At 44.3% G+C, this 17,500-nt stretch overlaps 1 protein-coding gene across 1 annotated transcript in view; it reads right to left on the reverse strand.

Annotated features, from left to right (window-relative positions):
* The window catches only part of znf423 (zinc finger protein 423), a gene marked incomplete at its 5' end in the record, with an annotated part of 246,441 nt that overhangs the window by 15,786 nt on the left and 213,155 nt on the right, over positions 1-17,500 (reverse strand). The window contains 2 exons of the mRNA XM_080737309.1: positions 12,699-12,814; positions 16,014-16,145. Of these exons, the coding sequence (XP_080593435.1) occupies positions 12,699-12,814; positions 16,014-16,145 (248 nt within the window). The remainder of the gene's footprint in view (positions 1-12,698; positions 12,815-16,013; positions 16,146-17,500) is intronic.

Consider the following 17,500-nt stretch of genomic DNA (forward strand, 5'->3'; position numbering starts at 1 on the left):
TTGCACTCTGCGTTTGTGAATTGGGGCATTTTGTCCAAAACTGACCAATCTTACAAACTTTGAAAGCCAATCTCAGCCAATCAGGATGGAATATGGACAATCAGACAGATCCATGTCGATCACATGACTGTAGAGATACTGTCTACCGATTTGCGTGATTTTTGGACAAAATCTGTAGGAGTACTGGCCAAAAGGTAGTTTTGCACAAATGGGCCTCCTGGTGGCGCTAGAATAGGCCATGTGAAAAATGTGGGGCAGAGGTTCTGAATTGGCATCCAGGGAGTGCGCTTACAAAGTTTGAAACTGATCGTTGGAGTTATAGGTATATCGGACGCACAGACAGGAAAACATACTCTCCCCCTGCCTTCGGCTGGTGGAGACAAAAACACTATATGTACAGGATAGGGGAAATAAGGGGGGGGGGGGGGTGCTCACTTCTCGCCTGTCTATGGGAGAAGTGATAACTACCTCCTTCTCTGGCCTCCTGAAAGGTGAATTTTCAGGGCAGTTTTGAAGGATGCCAGCGAGCTACATGTTTTAAGGGAGCCAGAAAACTCCCTTGGGTTAGTTAGCGTTTCTTGTTTGGCTTGGATCTGTGCTAGTTCACAAGCACGCCTTGCATTTCTACATGACTGCATGGAACTACCAGGACTAAATAAGGAATCAGGAACTGCTACTGTAGACTTGCTGACAAAGTACACACAGACCAAACACACACGGCTTCAATTCAATTGTTTTCTGTTTCCAATGTGGACACATTTTGTCAATTTATTTTGGTGTTGTTTTGATGAGCTGCAAATAAAGGACTTTGGTTTTCCAGCTGTTGATGTTGATTGAGTGATGCACTCTCGCGCGCGCAAGTGTGTGTGTGTGTGTGTGTGTGTGTGTGTGTGTGTGTGTGTGTGTGTGTGTGTGTGTGTGTGTGTGTGTGTGTGTGAGAGAGATTTAGCAAGGCAGATAGAACACCATTCCACTATCCTGTTTTATGACACCCTGTCACTGTTCACCTGTCTCTCTCATGTCGTCTGTCTGTGTCTGTGTGTGTGCGCGTGCGTGCGTGTGAGACACACACACACACACACACACAGACACACACACACACACACACACACACACACACACACACACACACACACACACACACACACACACACACACACACACACACACACACACACACACACACACACACACACACACACACACACACACACACACACACACAAAGACAAGGACACCTTGCGAGCTGTTAGCAAACCTCCAGGCGCTGACACACACAGTGTCATTTCTCTCTCTACATCTCACTTCCTCTCGCACATTCATGACTTTCTAGCTCTCTCTCTCTCTCTATCATTTATCCGTCTGTGCTTTGTGTGAGAAAAAAAAACGATTTTCTCTGACAGAGTTCTCCACCTTCAGGTTGTCTGCCTCCACCTTCCCTTTCCCGTTCATAGGTGTTTCCTATAACATATCTCTGTCTCTGATATCGCCGTTTCTTTTCACCCTGTTCTTTCATTTCATTATTCCTCATTCATTTAACTTTTAGGGAGACTTACAGGGTCCATTTTAGCGTAGTTAAATCAACCACATGAACACTCTTGTGGACATGGCAAATTGGGCGCATATAGCAAATCTATCTCTAGAAAGTGCCGCAAACGTTATGCACAGGCTAATGCGTTGCTTCGCAGATTCAGTATGTGCACTTTTTAAAGTAGTCTGCACTCCCATTCTTATGGTCTACTTATAAGAGGTCGGTGCAAGATATCCACCAGAAATAACACTGAAAACCTTCATTTAAATGATGTTTATTTATCCACCTGTTTCCGCGGGAGTTTTGCTGGAGATTATTTGGACCTGTTTGCACCACACTTCCGGTTTAACAGCAGACATACAAGCTCACGTCGCGTCACAGTTGCAGCCTGTTGTGAGCTTGTAAATCACACTCGGCTGCGGCGCCGGAAGCTCGGTACAGCGTCTGCGCAATGCACTATGGGGCGTTGGAGACTCGTGGATACAAATGTGTCAATTGCTGGACTATTCATGGGTTGCATTTGTAGTCCTAAACGGCCATGTTGAGGACCAACGCAGGTGTTTCAATTTGTCTGATTGGCATAGAGCTAAATGTTCTAGGCTAATCAGAACACCTGTGTTGGTCCTCAACATGGCCGCTGTAGTACTGCAAATGCAACCCATGAATTGGGGATTATTAGCAACCTCTAAACCTTTGTTTACAAAAATGGCAACATGTTAGGCAATGGAACTACCACACAAGTAGATGTTCTACAATGGATATATCGTCTCTCTGTCTCTCTCCCTTTCTCTTTGTCTGTTTGTGCGTCACATTTTCCCTTTCTGACATTATTGCGGAGCTTCGGGAGCGTATGTGCGCGAGTGTATGTGTGTGGGGAGGGGGGGCCATAGCGTACAATAGTGTGCAGGCATGTGTATCACTGTCGGTGTCTGCACGTGTATACACTGTCAGTATATTGTATGTGTATATCTTTGTCTGTGTGTGTGTGCGTGTGTGTGTGTGTGTGTGTGTGTGTGTGTGTGTGTGTGTCTGTGCACATGAGCGTGTGCGTCCTTGTGTGCGTCCCAAGTCCCCATTCTAATAACAGAGAGTCTCCCAGTGAGCATGGGGCAGCTGAGTATGCTCCCCTGGAACGCCACTGGGACCCCCAGATCAAATCCACACACACACACACACACACACACACACACACACACACACACACACACAGAGAGCAATGTCAAGGGGATAGCTGGATCAAGCGGTACACACTGTGGCTCGATGCAACAGTCACATCCCCAACACCCAGACACACACACACACACACACACACACACACACACACACACACACACACACACACACACACACACACACACACACACACACACACACACACACACACACACACACACACACACACACACACACACACACACAGATAAAACCCTATTGCCATTTCAACCACATACAGACTTTCTCCATAATTCAGTTAGAGGGAGACAGAGACACTCAGACAAAGACAATGCTATTCACACACAGACTGCCAAATACCAGCGCTCTCTCTAACATACAACACTGCTTCTGCTCCACACTACAGACTCTCAGCTGTCTGGGACTTGATCCCCTGCTCTACATTAGCCAATAAAATGAAAAACCCCTTTTTCAGTTTTGCTCTGAGAACAGAAGGATTTGATTTTTTTTTTTTTTTGGTACAGGCACCTCCTCAACCACTGATGTATTGAACGTGGAGCAGCGGTCCTTGACAGGGGAGATAAAGTGATGTCTGAGTCAATAATGAGTGTTTTGTCTTGGAAAAGCCAAATATGAACGAGGTTGATTTGATGGCAGAGCTAGGGCTGTCACGATTAAATGACATTTTACATGACGATTCATTTTCACTCAAATAATTGCGATTAACGATTTAATTGTGTATTTGTCGTCGACAATTACATTTCTGTTTGGCTTTTAGGCTTTGAAGTTGCACCTGACAATTATGACACATAACTTAAATATAAAAAGAATTTACTGACATATTTGACAACTTTATACTTAAAAAAAGAACATTGATAGTGGAAATAGCCGATCTACAAGCTCACAACGCGTCGCGATGCGACGCGTTGTGAGCTTGTAGATCTGCTATTTCCACTACTTTTTGAAAGTGTTTTAAACTACGGTATATTAACATTTCTCAACATGGCAACGATTATGACAATTATGCAAAATAATTGTTATTACCTCAAATAATTGCGATTAGACGATTATGTAATAATTGTGACAGCCCTAGGCAGAGTTAAAGGAGTATGGTGGCCTTGTCGTCAGATGTGCAACAAAAGTAACAGCTGAAGACATCAGTGCTGCTGACAATCTCAAAAGCATTGGAAGAGCAGGGACCGGTGTGGACAATGTGGATGTTGATGCTGCCACCAAGAGAAACATCATCTGTTCACTTGTTTGCCTGGCTGTGTCTCTGTCCACCTATACATCCGTCTCGATAAAATTAAGTCTTTGTACATGTGTAACTATGGATGTGTGTGTGTGTGTGTGTGTGTGTGTGTGTGTGTGTGTGTGGTGTGCATGGTGCATGTGTGAGTGTGTGCGTACAGAGCCACAACTCTCAAATATTCAACACCACTGGGATAGGCCGGGAGAGAGAGAGATCTCATAACCACCCACAAGGAGAATTTGAAAACATGACCAATGATAAAAAAAAAACCTCCCATATCTGCTGGGTGAAGTACAACAATGTCTGCATCGAGTAATCCCGATACATGAACTGTTTCACCCCTTTCAATCGTACATTTTTTTTATTGTATTATATTGATTGATTGTACTGTGTACTGCTTTTGCAATATAAACGTATGTTTTCTCATGCCAATAAAGCCCTTTGAACGCATTGGAACGCATCCATCCATCCATCCATCCATCCATCCATCCATCCATCCTTCCATCCATACATCCATACATCCATACATCCATCCATCCATCCATCCATCCATCCATCCATCCATCCATCCTTCCTGTGCTTCCAACAGTGCTGAAATATTAAACAGTGCTAAAGGAAACAATCTAGCTGACAGACACAGAGACACAGTGAGGGATAGAGTGATGTGTGGATGGGGGGGGGGGGGGGGGGGGGGTCACAGCACAGCTGGGGGGAAAGTGCGAAGAGCCAAAGTTTTGTCAGAGATAAAACACAGCACTCTGCAGAGGGAGAGAGAGAGAGAGAGAGAGAGAGAGAGAGAGAGAGAGAGAGAGAGAGGAACAGCAGTTTGTCTTTATTTATACAGGTATATGTATTTATAAAACTGGTCATGGATGGATGGATGAACGGACGGACGGACGGAGAGATGGACTGAGATGGACGTACGGACAGACAGAGAGATGGACAGAGATAGACGGACAGACCGACGGAGGGATTGACAGACAGATGGAAGCAGATGGATAGATACATTGACAGACACAGTACACAATGGGGTGAATGGGTAAATAGATAAACAGCTGCAGACAGAGCTCAGCACTGCAGTAGGGGAGAGAGAGAGAGAGAGAGAGAGAGAGAGAGAGAGAGAGAGAGATAGAGGGAGAGAGAGTGAGTGAGAGAAAGAGACTATTATATATGAGAAGGAGGAAGAGGAGAAACCAGGTAGAAGAAACCAAAGACCACAAACAGTGAGACATGTTTAAACTGAGAGTCAGAGCATATAGATAGAAGAAGGTAACAGGGAGAGAGAGAAAGCAGAGAGAAAAACTGAACTGAACAAAAAGTAACAACAAAGACGAGCTAACAAAGATGCAGTGTGTGTGTGTGTGTGTGTGTGTGTGTGTGTGTGTGTGTGTGTGTGTGTGTGTGTGTGTGTGTGTAGTCGGGAGTAAAGGCAGGGGATTGATCCAGGAGGGCCGTGCTGATGAGGGCCAAAGCATCTCTTATTTACACACACACACACACACACACACACACACACACACACACACACACACACACACACACACACACACACACACACACACACACACACACACACACACACACACACACACACACACACACACACCAAAACATCTCTTATTTACCAGCTTATGTCTGCACTATTTATGGGACACAGGGGAGAAGCACAGAGGAGAGGAGAGGAGAGGAGAGGAGAGGAGAGGAGAGGAGAGGAGAGGAGAGGAGAGGAGAGGAGAGGAGAGGAGTGGGACTAAAATATGCATAGAGGCTGGTTCTTTTGGGACCCGCAGAGAGAGAGAGAGAGAGAGAGAGAGAGAGAGAGAGAGAGAGGGGAGAGAGAGAGACATAGAGGAAGACACAGAGAGAGAGAGACAAAGAGACAGAGAGAAATTAAACAACTGTGCGGGGAAAGCGGTAGAGATGGGAGGGGGGTGAATGATCGAGGGAGAGAGAGAGAGAGAGAGAGAGAGAGACAAAGGAATAGCATGAAGGAGTGCATAAGGAGGAGTTGGTCATGGGGGAGAGAGGATGATGCAATGACGTGTCCATCCTGAGCACAGACCCCCCAGGGAGAGACACAGGGGGACTAATGAAAGAGTTGTGTATGTAGAGTGTGTGCGTGTGTGTGTGCGTGCGTGCGCGTGCGTACGTATGTGCGTTGGACATCACACGGTCCCTCTGAGGGGTTGAAAGAGGCCATAGCGTTTTCTAGCGGGCCACACCAGCCCTGTGCATCCATCTGCACCTCATTAACACACACACACAAATTACCCCCATTCCACTTGCAGATGCACAGACACACACACACACACACACACACACACACACGCGCACACACACACACAGATGCAAGTGCGCGCGCGGCGCGCGAGCGCAGCTAGCCGTGGGGTTAACCTCCATGGTGGTGGCTCTCCATCTCCCCCAGTCAGCCTCTCTGTCTAGCCCACTTAGAGAGCCCTCCCCTGGGGCTCAGCGGGGCTGTGGAAGGGCAAGTTGGGCCAGAAGTGGTGGTCACACTCGCACGCACACACGCACGGCACGCACGCACGCGCGCACACAAACACACGTGCACTCACACAGAGAGTAGGTATTTGCGTCCAAATACATACAGTACGTACATACGTACGTACATGTGCATGCACGCACGTGTGCACACACGCGCGTACGCGCGCTCAAGCAGTAACAGAACAAGAATGATATACAAAACTATGAATGTTGTTAGAAAGGAACAAAAAAGTGTCTCGCAACTCACTTTCAGTAGTTCCAATATTTATTTGACAAACAAGCCGCAGAATAAACGTTTCGACCGGCTTGGGTCTTCTTCAGTATAAAGAAAGTGAGTTTCGAACCACCTTTTTGTTCCTAGTAAAGGGGAACACACACCGGACGCGGCACGGAAGCGGCACGTCAAAACATATTATTATGAACTAACCCACACCGGTGGCGTCAGACACGCGCAGCCGCGGGTCTGCCGCCTCGCCGATACGCCGCGCTGTTCAATTTTTCCAGCGTTACCGCACGGTGAACATGTTCTCCCATGGTTCTCCCCACCGGGGGAAATGGATGTGCTGTGTGGCAGCGCGCCGCATCCAGTTGGGGTTACCGCGCGGCACTTCACGTGCGTCAATACCGCGACGCGACAACGCTGCGCAGCCGCCCGCGTCCAGTGTGTGCTCCCCTTAATACTGCTTTGGCAGTTTAAGCTCAGCACCAAACAACGGAGGATCTGCCTTATTTTTTCTATGGATATTGTGAGAAAGGAAACATAAGCAGCAGCTGTGTCGTATTGAACCTGATGACCAGCTATGGATTGATTCAATGCAGAGCAGAGGCCTCTGAGGATGGAGGGAGTGTAGGAAAGGAGGAGAGGAGGATGGATGACGCGACGCGGTGTGTGAATGTGTGTGTGTGTGTGTGTGTGTGTGTGTGTGTGTGTGTGTGTGTGCGCGCGCGCGCGCTCACATGTTTGTGCGTCCATATATGAGTCGTGGGGTGCTGGGCGCATCCATGCTGTGCCATAGACTGGTGTTTATCTCTCTGTCAGGAATCTGTGTGTACGTGTGGGAGTGTGTGTGTGTGTGTGTGTGGGGAGGGGGGGGGGGGGGGGGGTGCGTGCACGTGTGTGTGGACAGTGACCGACAGGGTCCAGCAATCGCCCCGCTGTTAAATGGACTGACCAGCCATATGCCCACCACCTCCGGCCCTGCATCACTGCCTCATCCTGAGTGCGTGCGTGTGTGTGTGTGTGTGTGCGTGCGTGCGTGCGTGCGTGCGTGCGTGCGTGCGTGCGTGCGTGCGTGCGTGCGTGCGTGCGTGCGTGCGTGTGTGTGTTATTTAGCCAGTGGTTCGGGACAGTTTGGAGGATGCAGGTTCTGTGGCCTTGTTGCATGGATGCTTATGGTATCGGCACACATGCATGGTCAAACCTTAGTTAATTTAACAAATGGATAAATTAGAAGGGTTTTTACTGCGCCTGACAGTCAGTGATGTTAGAAGGCGACGAGTGACAGCGGAGGATCACAAGCCGTGATGTTATAGACCCTCCAGAAAAACGCGGGCAAAAATCATTGATTATGCTGTCAAAAAATCCTTGATTTTGCGATAGAATATGCAGGGTTTCATGTGATTTTATGCAGTGAAATTGCGGAAAGTTGCGGAATATGTGACATGCAAAATATGCGGAAAGTTGCGTAACATGCGAAAAGTTGTGAATTACGTGAACTATGCGTCGGGTATGTGATTTTACGCGGTGAAATATGCGGGTAGTTCCGAAAATGGGGGTGGAAATGCGTTTATGCAGCCTTTTTGAATGTGACCCCCGCATAATCTGCGTGATTTTTGCTGAGTATGCGGTCGCATAATCGCATTTTTCGGGAGGGTCTATTATACTGTACAATGTTATACCTCATATGAACGCAAAAACAAGTCATATCGAGAAAGAAAGAAAGGAAGGACGTTAAATGGAGACGGAGAGACAAGAGATAAGAGAAATAACTTAAAGGGATACTTCACCCCCAAAATGACTTTTTGTTCTATTGATTACTCACCCCATGGATATGTTTTAGTTTTTGTCGCATTCTTAAGGCAATAATTTGAGGATACTCTTTGTGTCTCCATGGGAACCACTGCTCATCAAATTAATGGCTTACTGTAGGAATGCATCAAAAACAACAAAATATCCATGAATTCAAGTCTCCATGAGTAATCGATGAAACTATCCCTATTTCAAATATAGCGAAAATAGCTCAATAATCTACAAGCTATTTTCGATGTATTTGAAGAAGTAAATCATACGTTTTCGCCTATAATTACAAGCTCAAAATGGGGACACTCAAAAAATGGCTAAGAGGAAACAGAGACGGAGTATTAATGGAAGGGAGTGACCTCGACTAACGGGCGTGGGAGGGGGGCCTTACGGGAAGGATGACAACGGGACGAAGAGACAGCGAGGAACACAGCATCGCAGAACTGACCCCACCTGGCCAACAGACCCACTGGGTGAGTTATACCCTCTCACCACACACACACACACACACACACACACACACACACACACACACACACACACAAGCGCGCGCACTCACACACAGATGTGTCTGGACCCTAATGACCGGAATCTTGCCAGAACCCTGCTAGGGGCTGCATGAGGCGAGATGGAAGGATGGAGGGGCTGTGAGGGGTGGAGGAGAAGATGGGATGGGGTTGACAGAGAAAGAGATAGGGTGGAGGGGGAGTAATGGAAGGCAAGGAAGGAAGGCTGAACAGGGCCGTTTGCGGGTTTGCCAACGGGTCTGAGGCCTTAAAGGAGTAGTTCATCCCCAAAATGACCTTTTTTTTCTATTGATTACCCACGCCATGGAGACTTGAGTTCAATAATATTTTTTTTTTGGATTTGTTGTATTCCTAAGACAAAAATATATATATAGTAAATGTATCCCTATTGATTGCAGATGGAGACCCAAATGCATTACTCCCCATCTGGGTCCCCATCATTTTGGGGATGAACGAATGAATGAATATTTGTAACTCAAATATTTGCTTCTGGGGGTCCCTGGAACAAAATATTTTGAGATGGGGGTCCGTGGCCAAATTCATTTTGGGGGTCCTTGACATGACAAAGTTTGAGAACCACTGATATATAAACATACTTTTTTTTTCTTTTTTTTGAAAACCGTAGAATCAGCCTATATCCATAGTTAAGGACCCCCAAAATGATATGTATTTGGCCGTGCACTCCCATTTTGTTCCAGAGACCACCCAGAAGCAAATATTTGCGTTAAAAACTCACTCTGAATTTGGGTCTTGCCTTACGCTGGATGCAGAATAGATACAAGTAGCTCAGACCCGTTGGCAAACGAAAGGTGGCTGAACAGGGGGGAGAGAGAGACGTCTGGAGATGGAGCAGAGCAGAGAGAAGAGGGTGTGGCAGAGACGTGTGGAGGGACAGGAATAAAGAGAGGGATGGAAGGAGGGTCATAGCGATGTACAGGGGAGCACGGTATGGAGAGGATAAGTCGAGAGATGGACAGAAGGAAGGACGGATAGATATCGTTGTTGTCGCGTGGAAACCTTGTGTGTCCAAAATAAGGCTGGGCGATATTAGGAAAACCTTCGATAACGTTGTTGAATACCTCGATATCGATATTACTCACAAATTGTCACAATATTAGTAAAACATTGTTTTAATGTTTTTTCTGCTTTAGGTCCACTGCCTGCCTAACCCAGATAATGAATAGCTTATTATCCATGCATGCACACTGCACAGTATACATAGAATAAAGAAATTAAATGCCTTATTTCCATTTCCTATAGTGTGTCTGTTAATTCATTTGACACATACACCAATACCTCATTTTAACCCTTCTTCGTCGGTATGTATACCTTGCATGTTGATACCTCGATATAGGTACATTTTCGATATATTGCCCAGCCATAGTCCAAAACTGTTCATTTTGTATTTATCGTTTTAAAGGTGATTTAAACGAGTGAAAATAGCCAATCTACAAGCACACAACGCTTCGCATTGCGAGGCGTTGTGTACTCGTAGATCGGCTATTTCCGCTTGTTTTGTGCAACAGTCTAGTATGATGAAGCAGGGCTTTACTTTTACGAAGAAACGTACAAATTTGAAACTTGGAGATATGAGATTTCTGCCCGACAGTGACAATTGTACCATTACTAGTCCGATAGATAGGTATGTATTGACGCTGTTGGGAAGAATCCTTGTACTGTATCTCTGCATTTTTTCTTTTCTTTTTTTTTTTCCCCAAATTATTTTCCAAACGGTTTTGGACATACAAGGTTTCCGGCCCAGCAGCATGAAGGAAATAAGAGATGGATGGATGGAGGCAGAGATGGCGGGAGGGGAGTCCAGGGTGGCGGCTCTTTAAGAGCTATCATGATAGATAATCCAGTATGGGGTAGTCTAATGGTCAGTGACCATACGGACACTCAGAAAGTACCCCATTAGCACCGCTAGCTTCCATTGAGTCCAGGCGGGGCTCAATTCACTTTCAACTTCAAATAAATTAGCATGTTCATTTTCCATCAGGGTTATTATAGTTAAAGGACAACTTCGTTTTTTTTACAACAAGGGTTCATATTTTAGATTTTAGTCATTAGAGAAAAGAAAAGATGAGTGTAAAATGTTTTCACTTTCTGCTTTCTATTGTTTTAGCGATTTTAGTATTTTGATTTCAGTGGGTGGGGGCATGCGTGCAAGTGGATAAATATGTCTTTTTTAGACACAATAAACTGGTGATTTCTGTATTACTATTTACAGTAACACTACTAGCCCCCATAAGTCACTCTGCTCATGAAAGACTGCGGTGCATCTTGGGAATGGAAGTGTCTAAAAAGACATATTTAGGCACTTGCATGATGCAAATCAAAATGGTTAAAATCACTCAAACGATAGAAAGAAGTAAATGAAAACATTTTAACACTCATCTTTTCTTTTCTCTAATGACTATCTAAAATACGAACCCTTGTTGTAAAAAAAACAAAGTTGTCCTTGAAGACTAAAAAGGGAGAACATCTTTTTTGTTAGCTAAAACTAAAAACTAAGATAAACAATGCAAATGCATCTAAAACTAGCTCATGTAAAAGGTGCTTTGTTTACTTTATTTCGTTTTGATGATGCTCTTTTTATTCTCACTTGCTCTTTTTTGCACTCTTTTCTTTAAATCTTGAAGTTTTTCTTTTTTTCATAATTATTCTGCGTGTGTCATTACAGTATCTATGCTGCTGCAATGTCTGAAGGAAGCCAAACCAAAATAGGTTTTACTCCTATGTACAGTACCTGTACACACGTAACAATAAAGTACAACCTTGAACCTTGATTATATCTTTCATGCATGCTTTCATCCTTCCCTTTTCAGCTTTTGCAAATCAAGGCTTTCCTCACAAGTAACACAACACATGAAAAAGAGGGCTAAAAGTAAATCAACTAAACCTAGTCGATTCCCCAAACCCGGAAACCCTATGTCACACACTGACGGAGAAAAACAACAACATCTATAATGATGAAACAATTAACTGAACATCATCAGAGCTGGTACCGTAGACAAAGACACAGTGTTGATTTCGTCGACTAAAACTATGACGAAAAATGTTTGTCGACTGTGGTTTTTTTCACTGACGAAAACTAAATAAAAACTAAACTAAAACTAAGCTGTGGTGACTAAAACTAAGACTAAATATATTGACAAAATAAAAACTAGACTAAAACGTTAGGGAGGGACTGGTGGAGAAGAGAGTAATTTTATGTTTGGTTGCTCTCAGGTGTTGTGTGCTGAAAATAGCAGATCTACAAGCTCACAACGCGTCGCAGCGCGACGCGTTGTGAGCTTGTAGATCTGCTATTTTCAGCACGCAACCAAGTGTAAAATCAGTCATTACGATGCAATCAAGGCTTGTCAAAATACATTTTAGTTGACTAAATCAACTGTAGATTTAGTCGCCTGAAAACGTATGGTATTTAGTCGACTAAAATTAGACTAAAACTAAAACTTTTCAGGTGACTAAATTATGACTGAAACTAAATGTAATTTTACTCAAAAGACTATGACTAAAACTAAATCAAAATTTGCTGTCAAAAACAACATTGCAAAGACAGATAGAATGATGGAAACAATAGAAGATCACAGCATCAAAGAGACAGAGACAGAGACAGAGACAGAGACAGAGACAGAGAGGCCAGAAAGAAGGACAGAACAGCAGTAAATGTAAATGGCCACCAACCTGTAACTCGGTCTGAAAGAAGAACTTCTGGGGACACTGTGAACAGTCATAGATCTTGTCTTCCTGCCCGTGGACGGCGAAGATGTGTTGCTGGAGCTTGTTGGCCTGGACAAACACTGAGGGACAACACAACCAATCAATGGAGGCAAATTAACATACACAACAAAACAATGCCCTTTTAGCTGCCTTAACCACTTAAAGAGGCGGTGCCATAGTTTTGTACTTTTTCTGTTTTTCATGTGTCTAGGTTAAGGCTAATAGTTAACTGCGACCTATGGTCGCAAGAATTACATTTTTAAGGAGTAATGTATAATAATAAGTAACATATTATTGCCCAACATTTTACATGAGGGATACCGGGCAAGTAAATACATTTATTTATATAGAGTTTAAGTGGTTAAATGTTTTGGCTCATTATATAACTTTTTCCATGTTCAGATCTGCATTACATGAAGGAAAAAAAGGGGGGGGGGAAAGGAAACTACAGTAGCGTAACAATACAACTTAAAAGTCAACCAAGGCAGCAGTCTCCAGTCTGCTTACAACACACTACAGTGAATGATGCTATGACCGGGGAGAAGCGGAGAGGAGAGGAGATCTTACAGAAGACGTTTCAAGGCAAAAATTGCTATTTATTGTCTGATTGTATCAACTATACACTGTGCACACACACACACATATACAGTAAACAAACACTGACTTGACACCTGTCAACAACCATATAAAAACACACACACACACACACACACACACACACACACACACACACACACACACACACACACACACACACACACACACACACACACACACACACACACACACACACACACACACAAGCAATATGGAGCTGACAGGATATAGATATGGAGAGATAGATCTGGAGAGAGAGAGAGGGGGGGACAGAGACAAACAGAGAGAGAGAGAGAGAGAGAGAGAGACACACAGAGAGAGAGAGAGAGAGAGAAGCGAGAGAGTACACAGTGAAAAGTGGGCGCAGGAAGAGATAGGAAGAAGAGAGGAAGAGAAACCTGCAGAACTATCCTCAGTAGACCTTGTGATATTTATCAATAAATTATCCTCTTCTCTTCTCTTTACTTTCTTTATTTATTCTACTTCCGCTTCGCTGTTGTGTGTGTGTTGCATTTTCTCTCTCTCCGTCTTCTTTGTTTCAGTAAACTTTTGGTTGGCTGCGGCGGGCCTCATGCAACGCGCGCGCGTGGCGCGCGTGTGTTGAATTATTAAGCCTCCCCAAAGGAACGGTGCCTGTCTTACTAATTCATAAGCCACCAAGGAATAGAGTTAAAGTTTAAAGTAGTGCTGTGTACCTGAGGGGGAAGCACAGCACAACACAACACTATACAACCGAGAGAGAGAGAGAGAGAGAGAGAGAGAGAGAGAGAGAGAGAGAGAGAGAGAGAGAGAGAGAGAGAGAGAGAGAGAGAGAGAGAGAGAGCAAACGGAGGTCATGGAAGAGAGAGAGCATCCGGGGATAGAAAGAGATTGAGATAGAAGGAGAGGGTGGCTGTGTGTGGTTTTATCGTTTCAGGTAAAAACAGGTGATGAAGGGAAAGGCACAGAGCGTGGTTTAGGCCTCCGCCATCTTGTTTATTTTCCTCAAAAGGTTTGAGAGTTAGACCGTGATTTATTTGAGGCCCAACAGTATTTCAGACTAACCCCACTAGTGGTGCTGCCAATTGTAGGGTTAGAAAATCACACCCAATGTGAAGTGAGCAGTGGTCGTGCTTGCATAACGTCTTCGGACTAGGATTTGAGTCTAGGATGTACAGGCTATGCTACACACACATGTTTTGTTATGGCAAAACGCTGAGGAAAAAGGCTACAGACACACGCACAGCCACTCTATGGAGCGCTATGCAACACACACACGTTTTGCTATGGCAAAACGCTGAGGAAAAAGGCTACAGACACACGCACAGCCACTCTATGGAGCGGTTTACCACCGCTAAAAAAACTGTATGAGTCAAGATGTGCATCATTTTTTGCACATTCATTTCATTCACATAAACCAGGGGTCTTCAACGTTTTCAGGCCAAGGACCCCTTAGCTGAGAGAGAGATGAAGCAGGGACCCCCACTACATATTGTATAAAATTGTATTGCAGATTAGAAATGTTCATAGATTTCTTAGACAGCTGAGACTTGTTTGACAGCACTGTCATCATGTTGGAGTAATGCGTATCTTCAGACATTTAACCACTTGAACCGTCAAATACTTTAGTCTGCTCTTCTTTTCCCTCTACAAACCTCTGCGAGGCGTTGTAAGCTTGTAGATCTGCTATTTTTTGGCTAATGTTCCACTCAGAATAGGGATGCTAAGGTTAATGTAAAAAACATGATCCTATCACACAAAGATTTGGCGGCCCCCCTGTAACAACTCTGAGGACCCCCTAGGCGTCCCGGACCCCCTGTTGAAGACCCCTGACATAAACTATACATTGTCGTGATACAAACTGAAAAGATCTGTCAACAAAACAGAATATCGTCACTGTCGGGTAGAAACCTTGTATCTCCAAGTTTCAATTTTTTTTTAAAGATCATTTTTAACCCTGCAAGACCCGAATTAATTTCTACTGGCCAAAAAAGAAAAAAAAAATCAGATGGTGTTGTAGGAGTCCTAATCACAGGAAAATGTAATTTTAAAAAATTAATAATGTTTTGTAAGGTTTTATAGCCATAAATCATAAATCATGCTCTAATTTGCATTTTGGGGATATTTTTCACAATATTAACATATGCATGTGTTCTTGAAAAAAATATTACAGGCATTTTACTTATGTTTTAGTGAGGAATAGCTTCAGTTAAAAAGTGAGATGTTGTTCGTCCAGACGCTGGAATTTCAACTTCTCTGGGAGGTGTGAATGTCAGTCTCTGTGGGGGGTATTTATATGCAAATATCGTGGCCAATGGCATTTACTAAACAATAGGATTTAATGGTGATGTTAATGTGAAAAAAGAACAGGAAAACTAATTATAACATTTTTTCAAAAATGTTTTAAAAAATGTTGTAAAAAAGCAATGCTGGGCCTTGCAGGGTTAAACGATAAATACAAAACGAACGGTTTTGGACATACAAGGTTTTCACCAGACAACGACGATATGATATATTCCTGTGTATGCGACGGTGATGCTCAGTGGAAATAAATAACCAACTTTCAGGCCACCAATGCACTACTACATCATGGTGCTCCGTTAGCTTAAAAAATCAGTTATTGGAGCCATCCGTTCTATTCAGGCAACACTGTGGTGCGACTGAGCATAGATTTGGGTTCAGAGTTGTCTCTCCGTGCCTCACCTGTGAAGCAGACGGGGCACTTGAAGGTACCTCCCATGCCCTCGAAGCTGTGCTCTATCAGGTGGCAGAGCAGCTTGGCAGGTGAGTCAAACATCTGGTTACACAGCTTGCACTCGTGATTGATGCCCTCCTCTGCAAACAGGAGAAGAGACGTGGTATGGTTAGACTAGACAGCACCCAATAACGCACAGAGACATGGTATGGTTAGACTAGACAGCACCCAATAACGCACAGAGACATGGTATGGTTAGACTAGACAGCACCCAATAACGCACAGAGACATGGTATGGTTAGACAGCATCCAATAACGCAAAGAGACATGGTATGGTTAGACCGGCATCCAATGACGCACAAGCAGTAAATGTGTCCTTCCCTACTTTGCTTAAGGTTGATCTATACCAGGGTTCCCCAAAAGGCGGCCCGCGGGGGGCTTCTGTCTGGCCCCCACCAACCCCAGTAATAATGGTGGTATCAGAGCAGCAACAACACTAGTATATCGTCATTGTTGGGTGGAAACTTCGTATCTCAAAATTGGTAAGTTCTTTCACAACGTAAAGCCCTGCTTCATCATACGAGGCCGTTGCACAAAAGTAGTGAAAACAGCCGATCTACAAGCGCACAACGCCTCGCACTCGCGGTGAGAGGCGTTGTGCGCTTGTAGATCGGCTGTTTTCACTAGTTTAAATCGTTTTTAAAATGATATATGATGATATATGATGTATTGGACATACAAGGTTTTCACCCGACAACGACGATATCTGAACTGTCGCTGAGTAGCGGGAACACCACCGTCGCCCCCCTGCAATGTTGTGGCCCTCGGCTTGGTACCCTAGACATAATTCGGCCCTTAGGGAAAACTAATCGGGGAACCCTGATCTATACTTTGTTGCGTGCCAGTGTGAAGCTAACAACCCTGCCACACACTGTGAGCACATCCTACCTGGTTAGGGTTATGTTTTTATGTCTGAATTCCCATTGACTTTTTTTCATATCGCGTCATATAAGAGCTGTGTTCCACTTCCAAACATAAACAAATGATCTTGACTCAAACAAATTGACTCATTATGGATGTGAAGAATCGACTGATGGTGAGAAAACGCTAATGTTACTGTCGCCGAATTAGTTACATTTTCGCCATAAACAGACTGTATCAAATATGAGTGGCTGACTATCATAAACCATACAGAGCCACCTCCCCGACAATATCGCGGAGACGGTTTGTTTATTTTTGGACCACAATGCTTACAGTATATGAGACGATTTTAGGATGACCCGGTGTTATTCTCCATAGAGAAATTACTTCTGTGAACCGAGGGATGAGCGAGTCACGTCATGACTTGGTTACTCTATTTTCCAATGTGTTTACTTTCTTTTTATTGTTCTATGACTTTATCCATATGCAGTTTGGATGCATTTCTCTAAAATGCTGTGCCTCGCTTACTCTCTCTCTCACGGAGATGGCGACCAACCGTACTCTCCTCTTCCTC

Source organism: Nannobrachium achirus, assembly GCF_963921795.1.
Source record: "Nannobrachium achirus genome assembly, chromosome: 11".
Taxonomy (NCBI): domain Eukaryota; kingdom Metazoa; phylum Chordata; class Actinopteri; order Myctophiformes; family Myctophidae; genus Nannobrachium; species Nannobrachium achirus.